This window comes from Mobula birostris, chromosome 15 (genome assembly GCF_030028105.1).
Source record: "Mobula birostris isolate sMobBir1 chromosome 15, sMobBir1.hap1, whole genome shotgun sequence".
NCBI classification, from domain to species: Eukaryota; Metazoa; Chordata; class Chondrichthyes; order Myliobatiformes; family Myliobatidae; genus Mobula; species Mobula birostris.
In genome coordinates, this window is record NC_092384.1 from 85,712,897 (window position 1) to 85,735,972 (window position 23,076).

Consider the following 23,076-nt stretch of genomic DNA (forward strand, 5'->3'; position numbering starts at 1 on the left):
TAGACATTGCAAGGGCTTCTCCTGCCAGTGAACTATGTACGACTGTTTGGATCCTTTCTGATTGCCAGCAGAGAGGTGAAAATCTTCCCTCTTCTCACGTTAATACAATAAAATATCCCCCTTGAGTACCTCCATCAGGGAGATTTTCAATCAAGGCATCACTGAAGACAATGAGCTATTTTTTTCAAGTTCTTGGAACCTCAAGTCTACTTTTTCAGATTGAATTTTGCACACAATTTTGTGCTAGATGCCAAGTTGCAGACATCAAACGTGATGTCATGTCTGCTCTGTCTTATTGCCTATCTTTGACCAAAGTGGCTCAGTTTCAGCTTCACTGAGGGGTGCATCCTGCTGTATGGCATGTGAGGATTCCATGCGGATTGTCTGAAGATTCCTGATGTAGTTTCCTTGGTGTTGTTCCATCAATAGCAAGGATGTCTATATCTACATAACGGAATCTTGTCATGTTCTTCATGCCCAACCTGAAATGTTGACTAGCTGTGGGATGACTTTTGTGGCAAAGTTTTGTAAGCTTCCCCATATGAAGTCATTTAGATAGCAGGCAAGTATTCTAATCACATGACATTGTGAATCTTGCCAGTAAACATCAGCTGGATCCATTTGTGACATCTTTCGACCTGTTTTCAGCATTATTTCCTTGACTCCTTTATGCCAGTGGAATGATGTATCTGCTAGACCACACACACACTTTTTGAGTTTCCACGGCATTCCTTCACTTCTAGCTTCAGACAAGGGCTGAATGTAAATGACGTGATAATTCCGTTCCCTGTAAGACTGTGAGAAGTAGTCAGAGGTACTCTGATGCTTATGTTGTTGAGACCTTTTGGAGTTCATTTATGTTCAGTTCCTCCAAACCTCTAGCCATCAGGCGTGCTTTTGGTGTAATTTGTGTCAAGGTTTCTCTCTGGGTGCGCACCCTTCTTGTAGATACTGTCTTTTGGTCAATGTCTTTGACTTCTGCAAACACTTCATTATTTCTCCCAACTACTGATTTCATCCTGTTTTACTGATTCAAATGACGTCTCCTTAGTTACTAGGACAGCTTCATCTTAACATTTCTCAGATGGTCCAGACTGTTCTATATTTGGTTCATTGTAAAGTCTGTCTACATGTGACATGTCGACTGACCCCACGGTGTCAGCGACCATGGCTGGTTCCAGGTAATTCAAGTTGTACCAAATTTTGTTTCTCGCAGTGGCTTTGCCTGCTGGTCCTAAGACTTAAGCTCTGTATGAGATGCCAGTGTCTTGGTCTACAAATCTCACAGTTTGTCCTGTTTTAAAACTGAAACTTCCATGTGATGATTCCTGTTTAAGCAAGTCTGTTGAGTCCCTAGCTGCACTCTCTTCAGCACTGTGTGTGCCACTGTTGAGCAACTCTTTTGGGTCCTCAGCATTCTTTGTGCTATGTGACACTGATTCAGTTTAGTGCTTTTCATTTTTTGTGTCATTCTCCATGGAGTTCTGATCATCTTCAGTTTGTCCTTTACATCGTCTGGAATGATACACTCTCATATATGTACCTCCATGTCCCACAAATAAACAACTCCATCCTGACCAATGACAACTCCAGACCATTTCCATTCTGTGCAGTCTGCTCCTTAGTAATGCACTTTGTCCTCTGTCTCATATTTCTTATCTGTAGGACAGACCTGTGTCCTCAGTGCCCTTCGAATTCTCTCTGAAAACTGTGCTTCAGTGACAGTCTTCCTTGACGCATGCAGTGCTGAAATATGTTTCCCAACCCATTCGCTCCTTGTAGTGTCCTCTAGAGCAGGTGGCCTGTCAACCAGTATAGAGGGAAGGTTTAGATTCTGGCTAAACAAAACCTTATTATGGGCTATAGCCATGTACATTGTGCATGGTGTTCTTCGCCTCAAGGGCCCAGTCCAGGGCTGTGTTCCAATCACATCCATTGCTTTTCTTTACTTTCAGCATTATTTCAGCAAGTATTTGATTGTGTCGTTCCAGAAGTCCATTACTCCGAGAACTAACTACGTGCCGCTGTTGCCTTTGTTTCAATGTTAAACTTCTCTGTCAGGTTGCTGAATTCATCATTATTAAATTCGCTACCATTACCACTGAATAATTTCTAAAGTAGGCCATGCACACTTATCCAGGAATGGATTAAGTTTTTTCCTGTCCCTGAGGATTTCTGAAAGATGTGAACTGATCAATGATGTGGAAATACCACACATCTTGCTCCAGTTTGTGTAGGTCTACGGCTACCATTTCATTGTATTCGTAGTGGCAGAGCAACTGCAAGCTTGAATTTGGACTTCCCAAACTTCTGGCATGTCTCACAGCTGTAAACTATCAGCTTTGAAATGGAAAGATAGTCTGCATCTTTGTTTCCTAAACTCCTGAGCAGTTTCTTGTCTATCTGTCAAAGTGTGTCCAAACTGCTTGTGAAGCTTCAACAACACTTCCTGTTTCTCACCTGGGGTCATGTTCTCTGTGACAGTACTTCATTCTTACATTGATTCTCGGTAATGTCTTCATCTAGAATATTCACATAATAATGTCCAGAACTGGGGAGCTCTTGAGAAACTGGCTGTTGAAACATCGTTGCTTGGTCAATCTCCATATTCAGTACTGCCCCTGCTTTCTTTCAGGAATTTTTCCTCAAGAGTAATAGAATATTTATTAGTATCACCTCTGTTTCAGTGTAACATTTTGGCAGCCCTATTTTTGCGGGAATTTTCACTTTTGGTAGAATGTATTATCTTTCCATCTCCAAATTTGAATGCTTTGTAACTGGGTGTATCTGTGTTGACCAGTTTATGCACTTCATTCTGTTTAGTTCACTTACATAGCTATCAAGCTATTTTTTCCCTCACAGTTTGCATGTGCATGCTGTATCAATAACAAAGATTCCATCATCAAAAAATCTGCGTCAGATGTCTCTGAATTAGTAAGTGATTCCTTTGGAAGCAATGTTAGAAGGCAGTCTTCTACGTCTTCAGATTTGTTATCTTTAGTTTGCTTGTTTAGTTCTGTGCAGATAGTTTGTTTGCCCATGGTAGATACTGTGACAACCAGCACATTTCAATCTCCTGCTTATCTACTGGATGTATGCCAATTAATGGTGCTGTTGTCTGGTCACTTTCAGAACTACTTTCGTTACCCCCTCGTTTCTGCTCAATGAATCATGCCGTTTCCTAACTCAAATGAATCCTGACAGTTGTCTTTGCAGTCTGTTCTTCAAAGATCCTCTTCATTGCTGATTTCATAGATGCAAAAGTAACTTCTGTACATGCAGTTAATGCTAGCTGTCTGTGGTGCGGCATGGCAGTAGCGGCCTTTCGGATCCGGTGCTACTTTAATTTAGTTTCTTAACTTAATTTTAAGACACAATTAGGGTTTAGGGCAATGGATAACAGAGTGACTGTCTACCATCACCAGATACTGCTATCATACAGAGATCGCCCAAAAACAAACCTTCATGAAGATCTGCTGGTTAAATTGTGCGACCTCGGCTTGCTGAGGGAATCGGGCCTGCAGTCCTCAGAGTCGCCTGATGCCAGTGGCCAGAGGTGGGGATGTCATAAGCGGTGTGTGAGGAAGTGGAAGCGAGGCGAGCGGGCAGGAGTCCGTGCCAGGAAAAAAGCAAGCCCTAGCCGGCTGGCTCTCCCATCCATTCTGCTCTCCAATGGACATTAAATTGGACTGCATCCGACTCCAACGAAATACTCAGCGGGAGTACAGAAATGGACGGAATCTCAGACACCGCCATTCAGCTGTTTATTTATGTAACAGTTTTTTCCCCCAAGCCATCAAACTACCAACCTACTGCCTATTGTCTTGTTTATTATTTATTGTAATGCCTGCACTATTCTGTGTACTTTATGCAGTCCTGGGTAGGTCTGTAGTCTAGTGTAGTTTTTGTGTTTTACATAGTTCAGTGTAGTTTTTGTAGTTTTTGTATTGTTTCATGTAGCACCATGGTCCTGAAAAACGTTGTCTCGTTTTTAGTGTGTACTGTACCAGTAGTTATGGTCGAAATGACAATAAAACGTGACTTGACTTGACTTTATGTCTAGACACACCGTATCCAACAATTGGAAAGCTAACACTGCATCAGGAAGTTCCGTTTTGTATTTATGCATATGAATGTACTTCACTTTTCAAAACCAATAATATAATCAGACATATTTGTAGAATTGTCTCTGGAAATTTTGTAGAAATCTGAATATGCCACATAAATCCAATCCTTTTCTTCCTTTAGAAAAGCTGAGTCAAGTGCATTTATTAGCATAGCCATAATATCATCTTTGTTCAGGGCTTCCACTGAAATTGCCATCTGGGTCTCTCTTGCTCTTCCCAAAAGCTTTAGTACAACTGCAAGAACCTGCTTCTTCTCAAGCTCAGTAACACGAGTACGTATTCCAATTTCATTTTTCCAGCTTTCATAAGGTTTGCTCTTGTTGAATGCCGGCAAGATCCTATAGTTGGTAACCATTCTCAGCTGCCATGTTCAAACAACAAAGACAGGATTTTCTTTCATTTTAACAACGTCGCTTTCTCCATTCATAGATAGTACATAAGGCTGTCATTTTCTTAAACCACCCCCACCCCCATTACCTTTGTGTACATGCCCAAATGAACAGGACTCAATACTTGTGCCTTTGTAGCTGCATCGATATGTTGGCCCTAGGGTCGATCCTCAGAGATGTTGACACCCAGGAACTAAAATTGCTCACTCTTTCCACTTCTGGTCCCTCTATGAGACTTGTGTGTTCCCGCATCTTACCCTTTCTGAAGTCCACAATTAGTTCTTGATCTGTCGTTGAGTGCAGTCCACCCAACCACCTGATCTGTCTCACTCCTGTACGCCCTCTCATCACCATCTGAAATTCTACCAACAGTAGTTGTGTCGTCAGCAAATTTCTAGATGGCATTTGAGCTGTGCCTAGCCAGTCATAAGTGTAGGGAGAGTAGAGCAGTGGGCTAAGCAGATATCCCTGAGGTGTGCCGGTATTCATTGTCAGTGAGGTGGAGATATTGTATCCAATCCTCACAGATTGTGGTCTTCTGGTTAGTATGTTGAGGATTCAGTTTCAGAGGGAGGTACAGAGACCTCCCTCTACAACTGGAGGTATTAGAGCATTTTGATCAGAACTATAAGAATGATCATGTTAGATGCTGAGCTGGAGTCGATAAACAGCATCCTGACATAGGTATTTGTATTGTCCAGGTGACCCATGATTGCCTGAAGGGCCGATGAGATCGCACCTGCTGTAGACTCATTGTGGCAATAAGCAAATTGTAGTGGGTCCAGGTCCTTGTTGAGACGAGAGGTAATTATAACCATAACCAACCTCTCAAAATATTTGATCACCATAGATGTGAATGCTACTAAATGATACAAGCTCACCTTGCCTTTCTTGGGCACTGGTGTGATTGTTGCCCTTTTGAAGCAGGTGGGAACTTCCAACTGTAGCAGTGAGAGATTAAAAATATCTTCGAATACTCCTGGCAGTTAGTTGGCACAGGTTTTCAACACTGTACCAGGTACTGTATTGGGGCCTGTCACCCTGTGAGGGCTCACCCTCTTGAAAAAGCAGTCTGACGTCAGCCTCCAAGACAGAGATCACAGAGTCACTGGATGCTGCAGGGATTCTCATTATTGTAGTTTTATTTTCCCTTTCACGTCGAGCATAAAAGGCGTTGAGTTCATCTGGGAGTGAAGTTAACTCATGATGTTAGGTTTCACTTTGTAGGAAGTAATGGCCTGCAAACCCTGCCAGAGTTGACATGCATTTGATTCCGCCCCTAGCCTGGTTTGGTTTTGTTCCTTAGCTCTTGAGCCCTCCGTAAGTCGTACTTGTTTTTCTTGTCCTGGGTCACCAGACTTGAATGGCACAGATCTAACCCTCAGCAGGCTACTAACCTGGCTTATGCACAGCTTTTGAATTTGGAGTGTACAGTATGTTTTTGTATGGTTTCGGAATACTACCTTGTTATTTGGTTTTTGTGCCATTTATTTCTAACTTACTGTAATTTTATGTAATACACTGTACTGCTTCTACAAAACAACAAATTTCATGACATATATCAGTGACAATAAACTTGATTGTGATTCTAGTCTGTGATGTGTAAAAAGCGAGCAGAGTTGAAAAGGTGACAGTTATTTCTTCAGCAGTTTGAATGGGGCACGACTGCGCAAGCGCATGGAGGTCGGCCAGTGAGAACAGCAGGAAGAGTTTAAAAGGAAGACAGATTTAGAGAGCGGGCATCGGAGGAACGGGCGACGGAGTAGAGGGAGACAGAGTAGGAAGGCTTTGGCTCAACGGGGCTTTGGCGACAAAGGGTCGAGGCCAGGTAGGTTATCTGTTTAAAATAAAGACAGAGAGTATGTGTGTGAGGCCGGTTTTCTGTGCTTGGTGTCAGATGTGGGAGGTCCTAGAGACTCCCAGCCTCCTGGACGACCACATCTGCACCGGGTGTGTCGAGCTGCAGCTCATTAGAGACCACGTTAGGGAACTGGGGATGCAGCTCGATGACCTTCGTCTGGTTGGGGAGAGTGAGGAGGTGAGAGAGAGGAGCTATAGGCAGGTGGTTACCCTGGGTCCACAGGCGGCAGAGAAGTGGGTAACAAGAGAGGGAAGGGCAAGAAGTGGGTACCAGAGAGTACACCAGTGGATGTCCCCCTTAACAATAAGTATTACTGCTGGAGTACTGTTAGGAGGGATGGCCTACCTGAGGGAAGCAACAGTGGTCGTGCCTCTGGCACAGAATCTGTCCCTGTGGCTCAGAAGGGTAGGGAAAGGAAGAGGATGGCAGCAGTGATAGGGGATTCTATAGGTAGGGGTCAGATTAGCAGGAAAGAAACACGGATGGTAGTTTGCCTCCCAAATGTCAGTGTCCGGGATGTTTCTGATCGCGTCCACGATATCTTGAAGTGGGAAGGAGAACAGCCAGAGATTGTGGAACATATTGGTACCAATGACATAGGTTGAGGGAGGAGGTCCTGAAAAAAGACTACAGGGAGTTAGGAAAGAAGTTGAGAAGCAGGACCTCAAAGGTAGTCATCTCGGGACTACTGCCTGTGCCACGTGACAGTGAGTATAGGAATAGAATGAGGTGGAAGATAAATGCATGGCTGAGGGATTGGAGCAGGGTGCAGGGATTCAGATTTCTGGATCATTGGGACCTCTTCTGGGGCAGATGTGACCTGTACAAAAAGGACGGGTTGCACATGAATCCAAGGGGTCCGATATCCTGGCGGGGAGGTTTGCTAAGGCTATTGGGGAGAGTTTAAACCAGAATTGCTGGGGGGTGGGAACTGAACTGAAGTAATGGAGGAAAGGGAGGTTGGCTCACAAACAGAGAAAGTTTGGAGACAGTGTGAAAGGGAGGATAGGCAGGTGATAGAGAAGGAACGTGCGTAGTCCGATGGATTGAGATGTGTATTTTAATGCAAGGAATATCATGAATAAAGCGGATGAGCTTGGAGCGTGGATCAGCAGTTGGAGCTATGATGTTGTGGCCATTACAGAAGCTTGGATGGTGCAGGGGCAGGAATAGCTACTTCAAGTGTCAGGCTTTAGATGTTTCAGAAAGGATAGGGAGGGAGGCAAAAGAGGTGGGGGCGTGGTACTGTTGATCAGAGATAGTGTCATGGCTGCAGAAAAGGAGGAAGTCATGGAGGGGTTGTCTACGGAGTTTCTGTGGGTGGAAGTTAGGAATAGGAAGGGGTCAATAACTCTACTGGGTGTTTTTTATAGATCACCCAACAGTAACAGGGACATTGAGGAGCAGATAAGGAGACAGATTTTGGAAAGGAGTAATAATAACAGGGTTGTTGATGTGGGAGATTTTAATTTCCCGGATATTAATTGGCATCTCCCTAGAGTGAGGGGTTTAGATGGGGTGGAGTTTATTAGGCGTGTTCAGGAAGGTTTCTTGACACAATATGTAGATAAGCCTACAAGAGGAGAGGCTGTACTTGATTTGGTATTGGGAAATGAACCTAGTCAGGTGTCAGATCTCTCAGTAGGAGAGCATTTTGGAGATAGTGACCATGATTCTATCTCCTTTACCATAGCATTGGAGAGGGATAGGAACAGACAAGTTGGGGAAAGGTTTAATTGGAGTAAGGGGAACTATGAGGCCATCAGGCAGGAACTTGGAAGCATAAATTGGAAACAGATATTCCCAGGGAAATGTACCGAAGAAATGTGGAAAATGTTCAGGGGATATTTGCATGGGGTTTTGAGTAGGTGTGTTCCAGTGAGACATGGAAAGGATGGTAGGGTACAGGAACCATGGTATACAAAGGCTGTTGTAAATCTAGTCAAGCAGAAAAGAAGAGCTTACGAAAGGTTCAAAAGACTAGGTAATGATATGAATCTAGAAGATTATAAGGCTAGCAGGAAGGAGCTTAAGAATGAAATTAGAAGAGTCAGAAAGGGCCATGAGAAGGCCTTGGCGGACAGGATTAAGGAAAACCCCAAGGCATTCTACAAGTATGTGAAGAGCAAGAGGATAAGACATGAGAGAATATGACCAATGAAGTGTGACAGTGGAGAGGTGTGTATGGAACCGGAGGAGATAGCAGAGGTTCTTAATGAGTACTTTGCTTCAGTATTCATTACGAAAAAGGATCTTGGCGATTGTAGGGATGACTTGCAGTGGACTGTAAAGCTTGAGAATGTAGATATTAAGAAAGAGGATGTGCTGGAGCTTTTGGAAAGCATCAAGTTGGATATTCACTGGGACCAGATGAGATGTACCCCAGGCTACTGTGGGAAGCAAGGAAGGAGATTGCTGAGCCTCTGGCAATGACCTTTGCATCATCAATGAGGGCGGGAGAGGTTCCGGAGGATTGGAGGATTGCGGATGTTGTTCCCTTATTCAAGAAAGGGAGTAGAGATATCCCAGGAAATTATAGGCCAGTGAGTCGTACTTCAGTGGTTGGTAAGTTGATGGAGAAGATCCTGAGAGGCAGGATTTATGAACATTTGGAGATGCATAATATGATTAGGAATAGTCAGCATGGCTTTGTCAAAGGCAGATTGTGCCTTACGAGCCTGATTGAACTTTTTGAGGATGTTACTAAGCACATTGATGACGGTAGAGCTGTAGATGTAGTGTATATGGATTTTAGCAAGGCATTTGATAAGGTACCCCATGCAAGGCTGATTGAGAAAGTAAGGAGGCATGGGATCCAAGGGGACATTGCATTGTGGATCCAGAACTGGCTTGCCCACAGAAGGCAAAGAGTAGTTGTAGACAGGCCATATTGTGTGCCTCAGGGATCTTTTCTGGGACCCCGACGCTTGGTGATTTTTATAAATGACCTGGATGAGGAAGTGGAGGGATGGGTTAGTAAATTTGCTGATGACACAAAGGTTGGGGGTGTTGTGGATAGTGTGGAGGGCTGTCAGAGGTTACAATGGGACATTGATAGGATGCAAAACTGGGCTGAGAAGTGACAGATGGAGTTCAACCCAGATAAGTGTGAGGTAGTTCATTTTGGTAGGTCAAATATGATGGCAGAATATAGCAATAATGGCAAGACTCTTGGCAGTGTGGAGGATCAGAGGGATCTTGGGGTCCGAGTCCATAGGCCACTGAAAGCTGCTATGCAGGTTGACTCTGTGGTTAAGAAGGCAAACGGTGCATTGGCCTTCATCAATCGTGGGATTTAGTTTTAAGAGCCAGGAGGTCATGTTGCAGCTATATAGGACCCTGGGCAGACCCCACTTGGAGTACTGTGCTCAATTCTGGTCGCCTCACTATAGCAAGGGTGTGGATACCATAGAAAGGGTGCAGAGGAGATTTGCAAGGATGTTGCCTGGATTGGGGAGTATGCCTTATGAGAACAGGTTAAGTGAACTCAGCCTTTTCTCCTTGGAGCTACAGAGGATGAGAGGTGGCTTGATTGAGGTGTACAAGACAATGAAAGGCATTGATTGTGTGGATAGTCAGAGGCTTTTCCCCAGGGCTGAAATGGCTAGCACGAGAGGTCATAGTTTTAAGGTGTTTGAAGTAGGTACAGAGGAGATGTCAGGGGTCAGTTTTTTACGCAGAGAGTGGTGAGTGTGTGGAATAGGCTGCCGGCGGCGGTGGTGGAGGCGGAAACAATAGGGTCTTTTAAGAGACTCCTGGATGGCTACATGGAGCTTAGAAAAGTAGAGGGCTATGGGTAAAGCCTAGGTAGTTCTAAGGCAGGGACATGTTCGGCCCAGCTTTGTGGGCTGAAGGGCCTGTATTGTGCTGTATGTTTTCTGTAATGGAGATATGGGAAAAAAAGTTCCTAAAGTGTAATGAATGCCAGGAACTTGCTACCTGAAGACTGGTGTAAGCAGGAACTTTGATATTTATAAGATTACCTGGATTACCACAAGAATACAGGTCAAGGGTAGGTCGGGAATCCCATATATTTGTGAGGCCGCATCTGAATGTTGTGTGCAGTTCTGGTCACTTTACCATAAGAACAAAGGAAACTGAGGGGTAACCTTATAGGGGTGTATAAAATTATGAGGGTCACAGTCTTTTACCAAGGTGAGGGCAGTCCTAAACCAGAGTTGAGAGAGAAGAAGGTGGTAGAATGTGCTTCCCGAGGAAGTGTTCAAGGCGGATACAGTGATAATATTTAAAAGATGTTTGTACAGATACATGGATAAGAAACGTTTAGGGGTCAGACACTGGCGAGATCAGCTCAGGAAGGCACCTTGGTTGGCATAGACAAGTTGATCTAAAGAACCTGTTGCTATGTGACTCTAAATAGCTGCAATTTGGCAGGTATGGATGTGATGGGCCAGATAACTGTATTTTGTGCCATAAATGTAAATGATTTTGTGATTGAAGAGACAAGTTAGCCTGGTTCTTGGGTGTTAATGTAACCAAACTAATGGCAGCTTGTGTTTTTTGTTCCCTTCTTAATCCTGGTAGGATCGTGGCTGGGGTAATCTAATTGCTACTGTGGTCTGTTCATGTCTATAGGTAAAAGAACACCTTGGCGTGGAATCTTGCTGTTTGGCCCTCCAGGTACAGGAAAATCCTACCTGGCCAAAGCTGTAGCAACAGAGGCCAATAACTCCACATTCTTCTCTGTGTCTTCATCTGACCTCATGTCAAAGTGGTTAGGAGAAAGTGAGAAGTAAGTGAAATCTCTGATATCTGCACCCATGATCTTCTGTGTAAGGAGCAGTTCCATCTTTCAGCAGACCCCTAGCACACAGGACTTAAGTAAAAGTTTGGTGATATGGACATGTTCACTTTCAAACAAGAGAAAATCTGCAGATGCTGGAAATCCAAACAACAGACACAAAATGCAAGAGGAACTCAGCAGGCCAGGCTGAGTAACCGTTGACTGTTGACTCCTTTCCGTAGATGCTTCATGTTCACTTGCAGTCTGTTTTATTGAGAACAGAAAGAAACATGACTGCAGTGTAATTATTTACATCAATAGCCGCTCAGCTTTCTTCGCATATTGAAAGAATTGAAGTCCTTGGGGGATTGCCCTGTTTGGTTTGAAGGTTAGACCTGTGACATTAGAAATGGTAGATCAGGCTCAACCTTTGGTCTCGGATGAAAGGAGTGAGCCGATGTAAGATGAAACTTTCCGGTGAGGCACAGTGCTTGTTGGACCTTGTGCAGGAACTAGTACCCAAGTCCAACAAGCACTGAACTAATTGTTGCAAAACTAACCCAGAGTGTTATTTCAGTAAAATTGATTCAGAGAATATTATCAAGATGCTTTGTGAAATTTAGATTTTTTTTACTTAGTGGATAATCTAGCAAACAAAGAGTTACTGATGCCGTTGACATTTCGAGCTGAGACCAGGTTTATCCATTTCCATAGATGCTGCCTGGCCTGCTGATTTCCACCATTTTGTGTGTTTTGCTCTGGATTTCCAGTGTCTTCCGAATTTCTTGTGTTGAAACAAGTTGTATGTTTATGTTGTACCTCCCTGTCTTTGATTCCTGGAAGAGTGAACTCCACTTCATCAGCAAAAAACACAAGCTGCTTCAATGTGACTCCAACACGTAGAAGTATTAGGAATGATGACATAGAGCTTGTCAAGGAAGTGGGTTTTAAGCAATATCTTAACGGAGTGGGAGTTAGAGACGTTGAAGCAAATTCCAGAATTTTGGACTTTGGCTGCATAGCTGAAAAATGATAGTTGCTGTGGTTAACCTGAGAAAATTGGGATGTCAAGGAACTCGGGGACTTCTGCAACTGAGGAAAGAACCAAACATGTACTGTTCATTGCTCATTTGTTTTCCCCTTTAGGCTTGATTCATCCTCTTCACGATCCTGGAGGATGCTCAGATACTCTGCACCATGTCCCCCAAGAGTTTGTAAATATTCCTGTACCACTGCTTGATGAACTAATTAAAATTCTGATCTTCATTCTTAAATTCACACACACAGTCTATGAAGTATGGTTAGCATATGAAAGGCACAGGGGTGTATGGTATAGTCCAGGACAATCTCCTTCACCTTTCAGAGATCTTTTTTAAATCCTCTTTTCCTTAAAAGATGTTCAGAGATCTTTTTTAAATCCTCTTTTCCTTAACAGATGTTCTAGGAGAATTCATACAATACAGAATACAGACCCCTTGGCTTAACTTGTCCATGCTGATCAAATTACCTAACTTACTTTGTTCCATTTGGTTCACATCCCTCTAAACCAGGGGTTCCTAACCTGGGGTCCACAGACCCCTCGGTTAATGGTCAGAGTCCATGGCATAAAGAAGGTTGGGAACCCCTGCTCTAACCCTTTCCTACCCATGAACATTTCCAACTGCCTTTTGCATATGTGTGCAAGACTTGTTGGGTAATTCTGTAACCCGAATCAAAAATAAAGTATGTGTATTCCAAAAATGAAGAAATACTCAAATGGTAAAGTAGTACAATCATGGCTGATAAGGGACGTCAAAGCCATTGTAAGAGCAAAAGAACGGGCATACAACAAAGCAAAAATTAGTGGGAAGATGGAGGTTTGAGAAGTTTTTAAAAACCTACAGAGAACAACTAAAAAAATCATTAGAAGGGAAAAAGTCATCGCTTCTTGGCCTTTTGGCTAAGATCAAGTGTAGAAGGGAAAAAGTGAAATATGAAAGCAAGCTAGCAAATAATATCTAAGTAGATAGTAAAAGTCTTCAAGATTTTGTAGTGTGTGAAGGAAGAGAAGTGGATGCAGTTACTGTTACAAGGGAGAAGGACAGGATTGTACAAAGTCAGCATGGTTTCTTTCAGGGAGAATCCTGCCTGATGAACCTGTTGGAGTTCTTTGAGGATATTACAAGTAGGATAGATCAAGGAGATGCAGGGGATGTTGTATATTTGGACTTTCAGAAGGCCCTTTTAAGAGCCCATAGTATTACAGGAAAGTTACTAACGTGGTTACAGCATAGGATGATTGATAGGAGGCAGTGAGTGTGAATAAAAGGATCCTTTTCTGGTTAGCTGCCAGTGACTAATAGTGTTCTACAGGGATCGGTGTTGGGACCACTTCTTTTTGTGCTGTATATAAATGATTTAGATGATGGAATAGATGGTTTTGTTGCCGAGTTTGAAGATGATACGAAGATTGGTGGAGGGGTGGGTAGTGTTGAGGAAACAGGTAGGATGCAGAAGGACTTAGACAGATTAGGAGAATGGGCAAGAAAGTAGCAAATGAAATGCAATGTTGGAAAATGCATGGTCATGCACTTTGGTAGTAGAAATAAATGTGCAGACTATTTTCTAAATGAGGAGAAAATCCAGGAATCTGAGATGCAGAGGGACTTGGGAGTCCTTGTGCAGAACACCCTGAAGGTTAACTTGCAGGTTGAGTCGGTGGTGAGGAAGGCAAATGCCACGTTAGCATTCATTTCAAGAGTTCTAGAATACAAGAGCAAGGATGTGATGCTGAGGCTTTACAAGGCACTGGTGAGGCCTGACCTCGAGTATTGTGAACAGTTTTGGGCCCCTCATCTTAGAAAAGACGTGCTGGCATTGGAGAGGATCTAGAGGAGGTTCACAAGGATGATTCCAGGAATGAAAGGGTTATCATACAGGGAATGTTCGATGGCTCTGTGCCTGTACTTGCTGGAATTCAGAAGGATGAGGGGGTTGTCTCATTGAAACCTTTCAAATGTTGAAAGGCCTAGACAGTAGATCTGGAAAGGATGTTTCCCATGGTGGGAAAGTCTAGGACACGAGGACACAGCCTCAGGATAGAGGGGTGCCCTTTCAAAACAGAGATGCTGAGAAATTTCTTTAGCCAAAGGGTGGTGAATTTGTGGAATTTGTTGCCACATGCAGCTGTGGAGGCCAGGTTGTTGGGTGTATTTAAGGCAGAGATTGATAGGTTCTAGTGGTTGAACAGAGCATCAAAGGTTATGTGGAGAATGCCAGGAACTGGGGTTGAGGAGGAGATTTAAAAAAAGGATCAGCTATGGGTGAATGCTGGAGCAGACTCAATGGGCCAGATGGCCTAACTCTGCTCCTCTGTCTAACCCCTTCCATTTTGCCCACAGTTTCCTATCCACAAACTTCTCTAAGTGCCTTTTGTATGTATCAGGTAATCGATGCTGTTTTCTTTTATCCCTCAGGCTTGTGAAGAATCTGTTTGAGTTGGCCCGACAGCACAAACCCTCCATTATATTTATTGATGAGGTTGATTCACTTTGTGGATCAAGGAATGAAAATGAGAGTGAAGCGGCCAGGCGCATCAAAACAGAATTTTTGGTCCAGATGCAAGGTATGATAGAGCCCTTGTCACTCCCAGGCAGACTAATATACTTCATAGGCAGGTCAGTTTAGTAGTACATGGTTGCTGGAAGTGGTATCACAGATAGAAAAGGTGGTGAAAATACTGGCCTTCATCAGTTAAGATATTGAGTATCGAGCTTGCAATGAAATGTTGCAGTTGTACGAGACCTTGGTGCGGCTGTGTTTGGAATATTGTTTTCAGTTCTAGGAAAGTGATTTGCATGAGTATTGTTAGGTATTGAGTTACAGAGGGACATTGGGCCTTTTTTCCTTGGAGCATAGAAGGATGAAGGGTAATCTTATAGAGATGTTTTAAAAATAAGAAGGGCAGAGATAGGGTGAATGTGCAGTCTGAGGAATCGAACCAAAGGACATCAGTTTAAGACAAGAGGGGAGAGATTTAATAGGAACTTGACAGGCAGCGTTTTCACCCAGTGGGTGGTCATTATACAGAATGAGCTGCCAGAGGAAGTGGTCAAGTGGGTACAATTACACTATTTAAAAAATGTTTGTACATTTTTTGGGATACGTGGATAAAAATGTTCAGAGAGATATGGGTCAAACACAGATAAATGGGACTAGACTTCATTGGAATCATGGTTACCGTGCTTTTGAAGAATCCATTGTGTTCTATTCACTGTGATTTCACCACCTTTAGGTGTTGGGAATAGCAGTGATGGAATCTTGGTTCTAGGAGCCACAAATATCCCATGGGTGCTGGATTCTGCCATTCGAAGGAGGTCAGCCTTCAGTGTATCATTTCACATCGAATTTTCATACATTTTCATCCATCATGAAAACATTGATAAGTTTTTATTTGTTTGTTCTGTCAAAGATTTGAGAAACGGATTTATATCCCATTGCCAGAGGAGCCAGCAAGAATCCACATGTTTAAGATACACCTAGGCACAACCCCACACAGCCTCACAGAGGCAGACTTCAGAGAACTTGGCAGAAAAACAGAAGGATATTCTGGAGCAGACATCTGCATTATTGTACGCGATGCACTAATGCAGCCGGTGAGGAAAGTACAATCAGCAACCCATTTTAAAAAGGTAAGTAGTGGTTGATTGTGAGTCATATAATCCTCCTAGGCTAATCATTTGTTGGGTAAGGCAATTAATTGGATGGTTTATCAGAAAAGTGCAGGTTGCAGAGATCATTGTTAAAAATGGAGATTTTACGAAATCAAAATGCTGCAGATGTTAGTCACACATCACGGAAACTGTGAAGGGGTTGTGGAACATAGAAAGGGTGAACACTTTGATCAAAGGGTATAGTTGTAACTGAGATTAGAAAATTGAAATGCAATAATACTGAAAACACACAACAGGTCGGGCAATATTTTAAATTTAATTACAGCTGAAATTTGGTAATATTTAATCTTTTAAGGCCTTTACATCCAGCTTGGTGAAGATTTGAATCTAGATCAGGATGAGAAAGTGTGTCTCTTCAGCCTGTTCTGCCCCTGAGCAAGATGATAGCAAATGCTGAGGGGCTGAACTCGTCTCTCCAGAAAAGGTCAGAACAGTCTGACTGGGTTCGGCAGTGTCTTGTTGGAGTGTCATACAGCACAGAAACAGGCCTTTCGGCTGACCAAGATGCTTATCTACACTGATCCCATTTGCCTGCATATCCCTTTGAACTTTCTCATCCACACAGCTCTCCACCTGTCTCTTCAGCATTGCAATTTGCACACCTCTACTACTTGTTCTGGAATCTTCTGCCATAAACCCACAAGCCTCTGTGGAATAAACCTGGCTCTTGGGAACCCTTCAAATTATCTATACCTTTCATAACTGTATATTTTAGTAAGCCTCTCATCAGTGGTAGGGAAGTTATTGGAGATAATTGGTGAGGATAAGATGTACATGCATTTGGAAAAAACATAGCTTGTTTAGGGACAGTAAACATGGCTTTGTATGGGGCAAATCATGTCTTACAAACTGCCTTATTTCTAAGGAGGTGATGAAACTGATTGACAAAGGTAAAACTGAATGTTGTCTATATGAATTTTAGTAAGGTGTTTGACATGGTCCCTCATGGGAAATTCATCCAGAGCAATAAGCCCATGGGCTGCGCAGTGATTTGTAGTTTGGATTCAGGTTGTCTTGGATTAGGTATTGCTGCACCAAGATGGTTGTGAAGGCTTGAAAATCAGATGTTATCAAATTTCAGCTGTAATTTAAAACAACTGCGGATACTAGACATTTAAATAAAAACAGAAAATGCTGAAAAGGCCAGCAATTCAGGCAGCAGCTGAGGAAACGTCTCCAGTTTGAAACATTAACTGTTTTTCTTTCCATAAATACTGCCAGACCTGCTGTGATTTTTCAGTATTTATTATCACTTTTCAATCTTCTTATCTTCTAATCTCAGTCATGCGATCAAAGTCTTTGTAGAGTTTGAAATTAAAAGGATCAGTAAGCTCTTCATATCACTATGTTGAACATCCCTTTCATTTAACCTGTTTTTATGTGAAGCTGCTGGATGAGATGGCAGTGAGCCCAGTGTTTCGCTAGCTAACTTGTTTAGATTCAATTGAGATACTTTGCTCTTAAATGTAAGTAATGTAAACTGACCTGTCTTTCATTAGATGAAAGGTTCATCCAGGACAAACCCAAATGTGATGGTGGATGACCTTTTGACGCCCTGTTCTCCTGGGGACCCAGCTGCCATTGAGATGACCTGGGTGGATGTTCCCAGTGATAAGCTGCTGGAGCCTGTGGTTTGCATGGTAAGGCAGCTGTTGTGTACCTTTGCTGTGGCCTTGTGCACTATAATGATATAATGCCTGGAATGTAGGGGAGGTGGTGGAATAAGAAAGGCTGCTGTGTCTCCGTCTGTGGCCCTCAGTTCAGTCGACTACACTAGCAATAATACCTCTGGGTGTGAAGTGAGCTGGATTTGTAGAAGTTTATTTTTCAGCTGACTGGTATCAAGACTGCGAGTTCTTACATTTAGCATTTATGCCTTCTTTGATCAGATGCTTCTCCTTGCTCTCTCCCAGTATTACGGTTTCCTACCCCACCCATTTCTCCTTCAGTCTTAATCACAGAATTACATGCATGTAAGCAGGCCACTCGACTCAGTTTGTACATACCAACTAAGGTGCCTACCTGACCTAGTCCCATTTGGCCCACATTCTTTTCTATCCATAAACCTGTTCAAATGTCTTTTAAATATTGCTATGGACCCAGCTCTACCACTTTTCCTGACAGCTTGTTTTAGGCGTCTGCCACCTCTCTGTGTGGTAAACTTTGCCTCACAGGTCATCTTTAAATCTCTCCCTTTCCACCTCAAATCTATACCCTCTAGTTTTAAACTCTCCAACTCTTTTCAGCTTGGCTGCCAGTGACTAGTGGGGTTCCTCAGGGGTCAGTATTGGGACTGCTGCTTTTTACATTGTTTGTCAATAATATAGAGAATGGAATTGATGGCTTTGTAGTAAAGTTTGCAGATGACACAAGGAAAGATAGTGCTGAGCTAAGGAAGCAATGCAATTGCAGAAGGACTTGGGCAAATTGGAAGAGTGGGTAAAAAAAGTGGTGGATGGAAGTGTTGGGAAGTATATAATAATCTATTTTGGTAATAGGAACAAAAGTTCAGACTACTATCTAAATGGGGAAAAAATTCAAACATCAGAGGTGCAAAGGGACTTAGGAGTCCTCATGCAAGGCTCCCAGAAGGTTAATTTACAGGTTGAGTCTGTGATAAAGAAGGTAAATGAAATGTTGGCATTCATTTCAAGGGGAATATAATATAAAAACAAGAAGATATTGCTAAGACTCTATTTGGGCTGCACTTGGAGTATTGTCAACAGTTTTGAACCCCATATCTCTGAAAGGATGTGTTGTCATTGGAGAGAGTCCAGAGGAGATTTGTGAGGATGATTCTGGGAATGAAAGGGCTAACATATGACAACCTTTTGGCAGCTTTGGACCTGTACTCATTGGAATTTAGAAGAATATGGGAGGTGGGGTGGTGGTGGGGGGGGGGAGATCTCATTGAAATCGACCCAATAATGAATGGACCGGATAAGGTGGATGTGGGAGGATGTTTTTTATGGTGGGGGTGTCCAAAACCAGAGGACATAGCCACAAAATTGAGGGGGAACCCTTTAGAACAGAAGTAAGGAGGAATTTTTTTAGCCAGAGAATAGTGAATCTGCGGAATGCTCTGCCACAGACAGCTGTGGAGGCCAAGTCCGTGGGTATAATTGAAGTGAAAATTGATAGTTTCCTGATTGATCAGGACATCAAAGGGCAAGAAGGCAGGTGTATGGGGTTGAGTGGAATCCGGGATCCACTATGATGGAATGGTGGAGCACATTCATTGGGCTGAATGGCCTAATTCTGCTCCTATGGCTTATGGTCTAACTGGGGAAAAGGACTGCCCCTCTGCCTCCTTTGCTCCAGGAAATATAATTTCAGTCTATCCAGTTTCTCCTTATAACTAAAGCCCTCCAGCCCATTTACATTCTGCATCTTCTCTAGTTTAATCACACATTCCTATAACATCGTTCTAATTTATTGTTAGTAGCATACAGATGATATAAATGCCATGAAAATTAGCTTTCTCAGCAGCAGCATAATATATGACTTAACACAACAAACTTGAGTAAACAAACTTGAATTAACAAATTATACATGATTGCAGCATATTGATGCAGTAATGAAGAAGGTATGTCAATCTCTACTTTAGGAGTGTGACCACCAAAGACACCAACAACTATTTCTTTAGATGTGCGGTGCAGAGCTTTCTGACGATTGTTCTTAATGATGGATGTTGTCTTCCTGCCCTAAGAATTGTTCAGGCTTTGTCGTCTCCCTGCTAGGGCCTTCTATATACAGAGGTGCTAGAAAGTTGGTGAACCCCGTAAAATTTTCTCTATTTCTGCATAAACATGACCCGAAGTATGATCAGATCTTCATATAAGTCCTAAAACTGGATAAAGAGAACCCGATTAAACAATGACACAAAAAAATTATACTTCATTTATTTATGAGAAAAATATCCAGTATTACATGTATTTATTGGAAAAAGTACGTGAACCTCTGAGGCAATGCCTCCTACAAAAGCTATTTGGAGTCAGCTGTTCCAGTCATTGAGATGAGATTGGATGTGTGGGTTGTAGAGGTGCCCTGTCCTATAAAAAGACAAAGTCAGATTATTGACAGAGCCTGCTCTTCTCAAGAAAGATTGGTTTATGTATACCATGCCTCGATTAAAACAATTTTTAGAAGACCTTAGAAGAATTGTAGAGATGCATGAAGCTGGAAAAGGCTACAAAAGCATTTCTAAAGAACAGAGTGTTGATCAGTCCACAGTGAGAGAAATTGTCTACAAAAGGAGGAAAGCCTGTACTACTCTTCCCTAGGAGTGGGCATCCTGCAAAGATCACAAGATTCAAGAGCACATTGTTCTCTGTTCATGTGTCCAGTCTAAGAAAAACACCGAACAAGAATGGTGTTCATGGACGGATACCATGGAGGAAGCCACTGCTCTCCATAAAAATATTTCCGCATGACTCAAATTTGCAAAAGATCTGCTGGATGTTTTATAATGCTTCTGGGACAATATTCTGTGGACAGATGAGACAGAAGTTGAATCTTCAGGAAGAAATGCCCATTACTATGTTTGGAGGAAAAAGGGCACGGCATACCAACACTAAAAGCTCATCCCAGCTGTGAAGCATCTTGAAGGACTATCATGATTTGAAGCTGCTTTGCTGCCGCAGGGCTTGGACAGTTTGCAATTGTTGAGGGAACAATGAATTCAAAATTGGATGAAGACATTGAAACCTTTGAGATTGCAAAGGGAGCTGGAAAAGGCATGTAATAAGGGTAATGACACATTTGTAATGAGAGACTTCAATATGCAAGAGGATTGGGAAAATCAGGTTGGTGTCAGATCGCAAGACAGGGAATTTGTTGAATGCCTATGAGATAAGCATTTTAGAGCAACTTGTGATTGAGCCTACTCGAGGAAAGGCTACCTTAGATTGAGTGTTGTGTAATAGCCAGATCTTAGAGAGCTTAACGTAAAGGAACCTTAGGAGACAGTGATCAGAATATGAGTGAATTCATACGGAAATTTGAGAGGGAGAAGCACAAGTCACATGTATCTGTATCACAATGGAATGACGGGAATTCCAGAGGCATGAGCGAGGAGCTTGCCCAGGTGGATTGGAGGAGGATATTGGTAGGGATGACAGTAGAGCAGAGGTGGCTGAGGTTTCTGGGAATAGTTCACAAGGCACAGGATAGATATGTCCCACAGAAGAAGTTGTTCCAAGTGGCAGGGCTAGGCAACTGTGGCTAACAAGGGAAGTTAAGAACTGCATAAAAGCCGAGGTAAGAGCATAAAAGGTAGCAAAAGTGAGTGGGAAGTTGGATGATTGGGAGGCTTTTAAAAAAACAACAAAAGGCAACTAAAAAAGCCATAAGAAGGGAAAAGATAAAATATGAGGGCAGACTAGCCAATGATATTGAACAGGTTACCAAAAGTTTTTTTTAGTTATATAACGAGTAAAAGGGAGGTGAAAGTTGATTTTGGGACTACTGGAAAATGATGCTGGTGAGGTAGTAATAGGGGACAAATAAATGGCAGATGAACTTAATGAGTACTTTGTATCTGTCTTTATTGTGAAAGACACTAGCGGTGTGCCAGAGGACCATGAGTGTCAGGGAGGAGTGAGTGCTATTGCTATTACAAAGGATAAAGTGTCAGGCAAACTCAAAGGTCTGAAGGTGGATAAGTCACCTGGACCAGATGGACTACATCCCAGAGTCCAGAGGGAGGTTGCTGAAGAGGTAACGGATGCATTAGTCACGATCTTTCAAGAATTGCTTGATCCTGGCATGGTCCTGGAGGAGTGGAAGATTGCAAATGTCACTCCACTCTTTAAGAAGGGAGGAAGGCAAAAGAAAGGAAATTACAGGCCAGTTACCTTACCTCAGTGGTTGGGAAAGTGTTGGGTGTCTATTATTAAGGGTGAGGTTTTGAGGTACTTGTAGATTAATGATAAAATGAGTCACCTTGTATACTAATGATAAAATGAGTCAAAGGTTTCTGTAAAGGGAAATCTTGCCTGACAAATCAGTTAAGAGTTCTTTGAGAAATTAACAAGCAAGGTGGACAAAAGAGAGGTAATGGATTCCACTTACTTGGATTTTCAGAAGGCATTTGATATGAGGCTGCTTAACAAGATAAAACCCTATGGCGTTACAGGAAAGACACTGGCATGGTTAGCAGAATGGCTGACAGGTAGGAGGCAACAAGTGGGAATAAAAAGAGCCTTTACTGGTTGGCTGCTGGTGACTAGTGGTGTTCCTCAGGGGTCAGTATTGGGACCGCTGCTTTTCACATTGTTTGTCAGTGATTTAGATAATGGAATTGATGGCTTTGTGGCAAGTTTGCAGATGGTACGAAGCTAGGTGGAGGGGTAGCTAGTGCTGAGGAAGCAATTTGATTGCAGCAGAACAGACGAATTGAAAGAACGAGCAAAAAAAGTGGCAGATGGAATACAGTGTTGGGAGCAACACGCTGGAGGAACTCGGGTCGGGCAGCATCCGTGGAAACAAACAGTCAATGTTTCAGGCCGAGACCCTTCGTCAGGACTGAAAAGGGAGGGGGCAGAGGCCCTATAAAGAATGTGGGGGGGAGGGTGGTAAGGAGAAGGCAGGTAGGTGCCAGGTGAAAAACTAGTAAGGGGATAGGCAGGAAAGATGAAGAAGGAATAGGGGAAAGCACAATGGGTAGTAGGAGGAGGAACCATGAGGGAGGTGATAGGCAGCTGGGGGAGGGGGCAGAGTGAAACTGGGAGAGGAGGAGGGAATTACCAGAAGTTGGAGAATTCAGTGTTCATGTCAAGGGGCTGGAGACTACCCAGACGGTATATGAGGTGTTGCTCCTCCAACCGGAGTTTGGCCTCAACATGGCAGTAGAGGTGGCCATGTGAAGCAGAGTTGAAGTGGGTGGCAACTGGGAGATCCTGCCTGTTGTGGCAGACGGAGTGGAGGTGCTCGACGAAGCGGTCCCCCAATCTGCGTCGGGTTTCACCGAAGTAGAGGAGGCCGCACCGGGAGCACCAAATGCAATAGGTGACCCCAACAGACTCACAAGTGAAGTGTTGCCTCACCTGGAAGGACTGTTTGGGGCCCTGAATGGTGGCAAGAGAGGAGATGTAGGGACAGGTGTAGCACTTATGCTTGCAGGGATAAGTGCCGGGTGGGAGATCTGTGGGGAGGGATGTGTGGACCAGGGAGTCGCGGAGGGAACGATTTCTGCGGAAAGCAGAGAGAGGTAGAGAGGGAAAGATGTGCTTAGTGGTGGGGT

General features: G+C 43.2%; 1 protein-coding gene across 2 annotated transcripts in view; it reads left to right on the top strand.

Annotated features, from left to right (window-relative positions):
* LOC140210786 (vacuolar protein sorting-associated protein 4A) overlaps positions 1-23,076 on the top strand; it is a 134,408-nt gene that overhangs the window by 67,716 nt on the left and 43,616 nt on the right. For both annotated transcript variants that reach the window (XM_072280071.1, XM_072280070.1), the window contains exons 6-10: positions 10,974-11,130; positions 14,577-14,725; positions 15,395-15,476; positions 15,572-15,791; positions 17,333-17,473. In XM_072280071.1, coding sequence (XP_072136172.1) covers positions 10,974-11,130; positions 14,577-14,725; positions 15,395-15,476; positions 15,572-15,791; positions 17,333-17,473 — 749 coding nt within the window. The remainder of the gene's footprint in view (positions 1-10,973; positions 11,131-14,576; positions 14,726-15,394; positions 15,477-15,571; positions 15,792-17,332; positions 17,474-23,076) is intronic.